This window comes from Neopsephotus bourkii, unplaced genomic scaffold, assembly GCF_033783945.1.
Source record: "Neopsephotus bourkii isolate Nb327-2 ecotype Australia unplaced genomic scaffold, CSIRO-AGI_Nbou_v1 NB_1638, whole genome shotgun sequence".
Lineage (NCBI taxonomy): Eukaryota > Metazoa > Chordata > Aves > Psittaciformes > Psittacidae > Neopsephotus > Neopsephotus bourkii.
Window position 1 is genome coordinate 3,141,712 of NW_026902113.1, and position 8,928 is coordinate 3,150,639.

The following is an 8,928-nucleotide window of genomic DNA, read 5'->3' on the forward strand; positions in this document are numbered from 1 at the left end:
ATGTGAAAAGCGGAAGGCTGCAATGGACAAGGAAAAGCAGGAGAAGATACAGGAACACACAGGAGAGAGGACAGAAAAACAAGTGATAAATGAAAAAACTGGCTCCTGAAGTTGTCAGGAGATCAAAGAATAAAAATACAAACATTGTATGTTGGAAGAATATTAGCATATTAACCTGAAGTCTTTCACTTCAGAAATATAGAACACCTTCAGACAAATGAAGCAGAATATAGTTGACATAAACCTAAAACCTTTTATTGCCAAAATATTGGAAAACCCATCTGGAGTATAAAATCATATATTATGTTGGATATATTGCACTTATTCAGGAGAGAAAAAGCAGTTTTATTCTAGCCTTTGGAGGTACCTTTAGAGCTGACATGATGATACATTAAAATAGTAGACACATAGGAAAACTAGTCCTGTTGCCTCTTCCGTATAGTAGTGTTTATATGAACAACCTTTGAGAAATCTAGAATGATTTTTATTCTCAATTGTTGTGTGTAAAAAAGTTTAATATTAACAGTTAAACCAGCTGTTACTCTTTATTTCACGGATAACTTTTTTAGCTGTAGGGTCGAACTCCCACTGCTTTGATCCATGGAAGAAGTAGAATAACCCTGGAAATAAAAAAGTAAGGCATCACGGCATGAATAAAAGAAACAGGTTCATTCTGACAAAGCAGTTCTTTTGCAGGACACATCAGTAACGACATTCATCCAGAATGCCCTCCAGAACTCAAGTAAGTCCTTTACAAGTACACCCATTTTACTTAAAAGATCATTTCCTTTACCTTTCTGTTGGAAAACAGCATCAACTCTCTGGTTAATTCCCGAAAAGTCATTGACTGTTTGTCTAGGATAACCCTTCTCCATGGACTGGCTGTTTTCATCAAACCTAAATCATATGAAGGGAGACATGTAATTTTAGAGTTTAGACATCAGTTCTGCAAAGAATTAATCAGCTGCTGAAAGGTGTCCGCCATTTGTAGTTTGATTTGAATGGGGTTACAGAGAGTAAAGTTACCTACTCAGGTTTTCAACAAGGAGGATACTTGTTTGCTGATAAAGGCAGGCACAGACCCTGAGAAGCATTTGAAGTGAGAAAAAGTGAAGGAAGACACCAATTTTTTGACAGCAGGAATGGGATTTACCTCCCTTAACGATAGCAGTGTGACGGGCAGTGCATGGAAACTGGCTGGGTTGATTCCTGCTACAAAGCCTGCACATATTTATTACATGAATTTTAAACTCCTCTTAGACTTTGATATGATATTGTGCGTAGTCCTTTAATATCTGACAGATTTAGATGGAGGAAAGGAAGCTGACGTCCTCTTAATACAATCAAGTTGTTCATAACTGAGCCAGGATAATTTTTATAAGATGGGACTGAATGTGGGGGCTTTTAGGAACCCTCTCTGGAAAAACATGCAAGCAAACAAACACACCTTTGTTTTAATTCTCCGTGGATACAAGAAATACTTTTTAGAGGGACATGAGACTGAGATAAGGAGTTACTAACTAAGAAATCCATGCTGTGGTTTTCTTGCATGCCTGTCTTGTGACCAAGGCAGTAAAGTAGCAATTAAATATATTGTAAATACTCGTTCCAAAACTATCAAAAACAAGACAGGAAATGACATGCAGCACAAAATCTAGCTAACAATTTATGTCCCACTGAAGAACCCCCACAGTCACAATAAAGTCTGCTTGACCCACATATACTCCTGGTTGCCTGGAGAAGGCATTCGCAGGAGTTCTTGCACCCAGAGGAAATCTATCAGCTTCCCCAAAATGATTTTTTTGCTTCAGTTTGGCTGGTATTTGGGTATCAGGAATCACTCACGACAGTTTAAATAAGATTTAGAAGAATCATGTTGCAATTCCAATGCTAACTGGTCAAAGAAAGGAAAATGAACTATCACTTCTGTCTCTCTAAATCAGATAAAATAATGTAGGAGTTTTCAGAAATCAGAGAAATTCTGCACAAGCCACCCCAGCCAGAGCTCTGCTGAAGCAGGTTTCTTTTCAGATCTTTATTTCCTAGAGATACTTTTGCCTATTGTATTTGTAAAAATTCTCCACATGCCAGAGTTTTTTTTAGCTTCCAGGCATAATACATCAAAATGGGTCCATATCTGGAATGGTTATTTCAGGACACCGTTAAGCTCTCAAAAGTCAAAGCTGTATTCTTCTCTTTGTGCAGGAGTCAAAGAATTTCTATGAAAAGTAAGATTACTATAATTACATAGTTATGTACAATTACTTAAAAGTCTTTCTCTTTTATTACATAGACAATTTTAATTCTATTCAGACTACATTGGAGTCAATCATAAGAAAACATTTGTCAGTTCCTCTTACCTCCAGTATTTGTCACCTATGAAAAAGTATGTCTTCCCTGTATTTTTATTACAAACAGCTGCATCAATTTTCTTGACACCTTTAGGGAATCCCAATGCATGGATATTCTGTGGATAACCAAGCAACACCTGATATCCACTGATAACCCAGAATTTATTGCCTATTAAAAAAAAAAAAAAATACTTATTTTCACCTGTGATTTTCAGAAACAAAAAGGAAAAATTCACTCCTGTAGCGTAGGTTGTAGGAAAAACAAATGAAATGTCATGCTTTTTATTTATTTATTTGAAAAGTGAATTTTATGCACATATAGCTACCCTTTCCCCCTCCTATCCTCCCTCAAAGCTAAAAGTAAGAAAAATTTGAAGAAAGTCTTATACTTCACCTTTGAAAAATAGGATCTGATCTTTCATGTTCTCATATGCAGCTTCAATACCAGGTGGCAGAGTTGGCCAGAAGGCAGAAATTAATTCGTGCTCAACTTCTGAGTTATCAGGATAGACTCGCCATAAGTGCCTGATTTAAATATGAAACAGTTTTTGAAGTAAATAATTAACCACAGACATTTCTATATATGTATAAGAATGTGAACGGTATCACGACTTACAAGCTGTTGCTTGCCTGTGGAGATACCTAGGTCGATGTGTCAGAAAGGAAAACATTCCCCTCAATGGGAAGTGAAGGGTTTTTTTTATTCTGGCTTCTTTCAGGAGTTGCCCTTCTTGTTGGTACTGATTGATTATGGGATCAGCTACAAGCAGCTGAAAAATTCAGGTTGTTTCTGTACCATATAGTGAGACAGTTATAGGGTTCCAGATAAGCTTGACTGTAAGCTGTTCCCTATATGTTTTACCCAGATGGCTTTGGGCTTGAGCAGGTGATTGAAGGATAGATTAGCCCAACTATATGGTAGAACATACTACCTTCTTAGAAAATGTTTGCATCATTTAGTTATATATTACTTGTTGTAACCATCTATACATCTGGGAATAAAACTTTATTGTGGCTGAGATTTTTTTGGGGAAAAATTAAGCATTTTTTTCAGGGCATCCTGTAAAAAATATGAATATAACACATATCTGCTTAAAGTTTTATTTCCATGAAGAGAAATCTATCCATTTGTCTCATAAATCCCATAATCATGCAAACCACTCAGTCTTTGTAGAAACTAAGAAAAAAGCAACCTCATGGAGACCAATGGCATAGCAATATTTACCTGCCCTTTAGAAAAATGATTTCTCGTCGGAGTGTAGTTACAGCATTGAAAGACATCTGGGAGCCACAAGTCTTAGGTAAGGTAGGGATGGCTGGCCTTTTATCTGGGGCATTTGGTAGAGATCCTAAGAAGATATTATGGGAAGAATACACCAAATTTAGATAAACATTCAGGTTTTCATACATAATTGTATTTTTGATAATATGAGAAGACAAATATTTTTATAGTGAAACTTTTTGATAGAGATTATTTCTCTCCTGCTTAGTTATGTTTTCAAGGCATGAATTTTACTCACCATAAATGGACTGTATGCCGTTTATATCATCTGGAGAGAGGGGAAATTCACTAGGGCTGATGTAGGCGTAGTTGGGGAACATCAAAGCCCTCTGGTCATTAGAATGGGAGAGACCCAGGGCATGGCCAAGCTCATGAGCAGCAACAAGGAACAAGTTGAACCCTTAAAAAGAGAGATGAGATCAGCCTAAGTTTGGTCTGCAAACGGCTGATAAGAGCAGAGCAGGACCATTGCTCAGTGACAGTGTTCATATTGAACATATTGTTCAATATATTTAAATTCATGAGGGTATGCATATACGTAAACATATTTTTTGTATAGGCAAGGCTTGAGTTCTTCCCCCACTAGAAGGGAGTGACTTTTGGCCCTCTTTCCTGCTGTTCTTTCTGTTAGCCACTGAATGTGTGTGTGTGGCATGAGTAGTGTCTGGGGGTGAATGTGGGTGCAGCTCTGAGGAATGTCCTGGCAGGGTTTCCTGGCTGAGCTAGAAAATTAGATAGTGAGTCAAAACAAGCTAAGAGCTCTCCAGGGCAAGGATAGGAAGATGCACTTCATGTTCACTTGAGGTGCTGAAGTGTCACTCTGTGTATCACCCTCCCTCCTACGAATCTGAGGAAGAAAGGTGAGATCATAAGTAGACAAGGAAAAAATATGTTAGCAGAACAATTATCATTAGGACTTGAAAGAGTATAGTTTCTTTATAGCTTTGTAAAATAAAATATCTTTTTAAAATATAGAATCATAGAATAGTTAGGGTTGGAAAGGACCTTAAGATCATCAAGTTCCAACCCCCCTGCCATGGGCAGGGACCCCTCACAGTAAACCATATTACCCAAGGCCTCATCCAACCTGGCCTTGAACACTGCCAGGGATGGAGCATTCACAACCTCCCTGGGCAACCCATTCCAGTGCCTCACCAGCCTAACAGGAAAGAATTTCCTCCTTATATCCAATCTAAAGTTCCCCTGTTGAAGTTTTAACCCATTACCCCTTGTCCTATCACTACAGTCCCTAATGAAGAGTCCATCCCCAGCATCCCTACATGCCCCCTTCAGATACTGGAAGGCTGCTATGAGGTCTCCACGCAGCCTTCTCTTCTCCAGACTGAACAGCCCCAACTTTCTCAGCCAATCTTCATGCGGGAGGTGCTCCAGCCCCCTGATCATTCTCGTGGCCCTCCTCTGGACTTGTTCCAACAGTTCCATGTCCTTTTTATGTTGAGAACACCAGAACTGTACACAATACTCCAAGTGAGGTCTCATGAGAGCAGAATAAAGGGGCAGGATCACCTCCTTAGACCTGCTGGTCACACTCCTTTTGGTGCAATATGCTTATGCATGCTTATTCCCAGTGAAATGTGTTAACATAATAAATAGATAAAAATTGAATTTCCTTTAACATACATCCCTCCAAGTAACACGCCTTTCTCAGTTAGGAAAGAACATTCATCTGCCCTGCAGACCAAGAGCCAACAATGTTAACAGGCTTAGTGATGATCACAAGTCTGTGGCAGAGCAGAGGACTGGTCATCGATTTCCCAAGAAAGGCTGGCTGAAGCCAAGATATCCACTCTCAAAAAATCAAACAAAGTTTCAATTTTTCCACACATATTTCCAGTCTTCCCCTCTCACAAGTCCTCCGCGCTCTCAGAGTTCTGCAATGCCTGGCTTCTGGAACTGTGCTGTTGAGAAACAGCAGCAAAACTGAGGCTGACCTGTTCAGTTCCAGTCTGGGGAAAACAGTACATATTATCAGCATGACATGTCCACTTCTCCTCCTCCTCTTTTTTCCCACCACAATAAACCCAGACCTTTTCTCCTGATGCAGTGCTCTTACAGAACCTTTCTGTTTGCTAGCTCCTTGCTTTTCGTGCAGTGTAGCCTCAGCCTGCTGCAGTTACCCTATGCAATTTTTCATCCCCTAAACAAGATGAGATAAGGGTCTAAAGTACAACAGGGTGTGTACCTTAAACACAATGACAGTTGTGTCGTTGTGTACTGACAGATCTGTCAGAGGCAGTGTGTGCTGTCTGGCTAGCCTGGAGATTGAAGGGAACAGAGAGTTGATCACTTGGTGTTCCCCTCTCTTATAGCCTAGCATAACACATCTGTAGTCAGCTCTACACACTGCATCTCAGCCCATGGGGGGCCTGAACAGCCCACTCAGAAACCCAGCTCCTGGTAGGATGCTGAATTTGTTTAGAGAATTCTTTTGTGTATAAGCCTATCCTAGCTTATGTTTGGACCTACTGTATTATCAGTGAAGACTCTTCATTATCACTGGTTTCTGTAGTGTTTTCTAGGTAGTGGGAATCTCCTCTGAGGACTTCCACAAGGCACAGTGTGCTTCCTCTGCAGTGTGTGGTAGTGCCTGGCTTGGTGCCAGTGTGTGTGTCGGGAGGGGACAAAGTCAAAGCTTTTACCATAGGTTGTGAAACTCTGGTGGGCATGGGTTCTAGCAGCCCCTATGTAAGAGTGGCCCATGTCTGTAGCATTCATATTTGAAAAGGGTTGTCCTGTTGGTATTTTTACCAGCACTAAATAAGAACTAAAATAGATCAGGCTGATTTATGTCATTGCAATTGTTATTTTTGCACATACCCTGGTTGAAGGATGGCCTGTAGTATCCTCAAACTGCTCTTACGGTTAATGTTGTGTTTCATCTCAGTCTAAATCTTCAGTTAAATAAAATCAGAAAGGGATTTACCCAACTGCATAACACTTCAGAAAGACCTTTTTACCTACCAGCTGAGCCCATGGTCCAATCTTCGTCCTCATCAAAGTGCACATCACCACCAAAACCATTGCCAGGTGGAAACGCATGCCCAAGGACGCCGAGGGGGCCATCAAAATAACGAGGACAACGTCCATGAGCTAAATAAGGTGATGTTGAAACAATACAAAGTTTATGTTATGACTACTGCAAAATCTTCACATTAACATTTTTATGCAGTCAGCTTATTTACCTTTGGTCCCAAAAGCAATCATTATATCTGCTATTCCTTCATGAATACGAGTGAAAATCAGCGGGGTGACAGTACTCCACACTTCAAATGCTTTATGGATTGCTTTATCCACATCCTCTTTGGTCATATCTGGTGTGCGGTTAACAATTCTATGGTTATGAGAGTTCAAGTAATAATACTTAGTGTTTGCAGAAAAAAAAATCTCTAATATTGTCAAGATGATGAACAGAGATTCAGGGAATTAATTTAACCTACAGTCTGATAGCTCCCAAGATTCATTTTGGATTGAATGCTTCCGAGGAATGTGATAACCTGCCAAAATAGCTGCTCAAAGTCTGCAGCACAATATGGTTTTAGCCTTGTCTGAAGTCAGTTGACAAAAAAACCCAAACCTGATTTTCTACACTTTTGTCTCTGCTCTAAAGCCAATTCCAGAACCATACATGAAGGCTACATGATGTAACCAATCATGCAATACTTAATTATATTTTTTTCATAATAATACTTGTGTACATGATATCAGATTTTCTCAAAATGGCCCTTAACCAGGAGGCCATCTCTTGAGCATGAGGAAAGTCATGTCCTCAGGTTGCTGTGACTACTAAACTGTTGGTCTTAGCAAATTTTGAAGATAATGGGGCTTGTACAAAGTGCAGTGGGTATTTCTGTTTGGTCACAGAATGTTTGTCAGGAATGGTGAATGACAAGCAAAATACTATGATTAATTGAGCCTGAATCTCAGAAATCCTTCTCAGGAATATGCATAGCTAACAGCTGGGGAAAGAGACACCTTTTTGTGTTCCCAACTGGACACAATTGATGTAGAAGTTGTATTTAACTGTAACACATGTGAATACCCACAAAACCAAACTTTAATTCAAAAAAGCAATTATTGAAATACTACCTGTACGTCAGCTTGTTTTTCTTCCATCCTGGCAGAGTAACGCCGTAGAGACCCACATCGGGAACTCCACACCTGGGTTTCTTCATCATTTCCAATGTCTCAGTGTCTGGTTTTCCAGTCACTTTCAAACCAAAAAATCGTTGCATTTTCTGAAGTTTTTCAGATGTGGATTCAGCATTTGATTTCCATCCAAGCTGATTTGGATCAGGCTCAACAGTGTAGAATTTATTTAAATAGTCCTAGTGAAAAAGTAAAGCAATTGCATTTCACATTTTGATATGTTCTTAAACAAATACCTTAGGACTGGTATTGTTTGTGTGCTTTGCTGGCAAAAGCATCTGCTTGTGATTTTGGAGCAAAACAGATGTTTTCCTGAGGATCATAGCTAAACAGAAACAGACAACATTATCTCACTTATTTATTTGACATTTATAGTTTGTACAGATTAATCCCACTTTAGTAAAGTTTGGACAGCAAAGTTTTGTGTAATAGCATTGTCTCTGAAAGACAGCAAACTGATGTGTATCTGGGACATGCAGATTATATCTAAACAGAAAGGGCTCAAGAGATCTCAGATATGGACAATGTAGTTACCTGTACAAGCTTTGTGTCTTCTTTGTTATCTTTCTCTAGGTGTACAGAGACAGCGTTAGAAACAGCTGCACACATTAAAAGCAGAAGTGAAAGATCCTTCATCCTTATTCTCATCTCTGTCGTGGTAGATGAGCAGTCCGCTTTCTGTTCCATGTCCATCCTCTCCTGCATTCCAGTTTATACTGTTATGGGGTGCTTTATAGAGTCAGCTGTAGACTGACTCAGAGTTTATCATGTTCTGATTACCTCCCACATCCTATAACAGTGCGCTGGCTGACACAATAAAACTTGATTAAACCCATCCAATTTTGCAGACATGTGAAGTCAGTTAGCACTTGAATAGTCCAAGCTGTTTGGCTACTATTTCAAAACTGGCACTCAGTTTTAGTTATTTGACACTGAATTTTAATGATCCTCAGCAATTTCGTAGCAGATCAAATGGACAAATGCAAAACCTTCCAAGTTGTCCAGACCCAGCTGTGTGAAATGCGGCCCACAAATGTATGGGGACTGCTCAGAATTCTCAGCCTAGAAAATGGGAACTATGCACTGAATATGAACCCCAGACAAACAAAGAAAAAAAAAACACCCCAC

At 39.5% G+C, this 8,928-nt stretch overlaps 1 protein-coding gene across 1 annotated transcript; it reads right to left on the reverse strand.

Annotated features, from left to right (window-relative positions):
- Positions 1 to 233: 233 nt before the first annotated feature.
- Positions 234 to 8,928, reverse strand: LOC133223599 (matrix metalloproteinase-27-like). The gene is made up of 10 exons (XM_061374415.1): positions 8,335 to 8,928; positions 7,741 to 7,979; positions 6,837 to 6,985; positions 6,616 to 6,744; positions 3,872 to 4,033; positions 3,577 to 3,700; positions 2,746 to 2,876; positions 2,361 to 2,520; positions 794 to 897; positions 234 to 620 (listed from the first exon to the last, which is right to left on the reverse strand). Exons 1-10 carry the CDS (start codon positions 8,503 to 8,505, stop codon positions 520 to 522), a joined length of 1,470 nt encoding a protein of 489 aa, XP_061230399.1. The 5' UTR covers positions 8,506 to 8,928; the 3' UTR covers positions 234 to 519.

Bases quoted from the DNA above. Each gene is read 5' to 3' on its own strand.
- LOC133223599 (XM_061374415.1), bottom strand. From the start codon at position 8,505: ATGCAGGAGAGGATGGACATGGAACAGAAAGCGGACTGCTCATCTACC. The intron at 6,986-7,740 runs GTAGTATTTCAA...TCATAACCATAG, and splicing joins AAAAACAAGCTGACGTACAG to AATTGTTAACCGCACACCAG. The intron at 6,745-6,836 runs GTAAATAAGCTG...CACCTTATTTAG, and splicing joins GATTGCTTTTGGGACCAAAG to CTCATGGACGTTGTCCTCGT.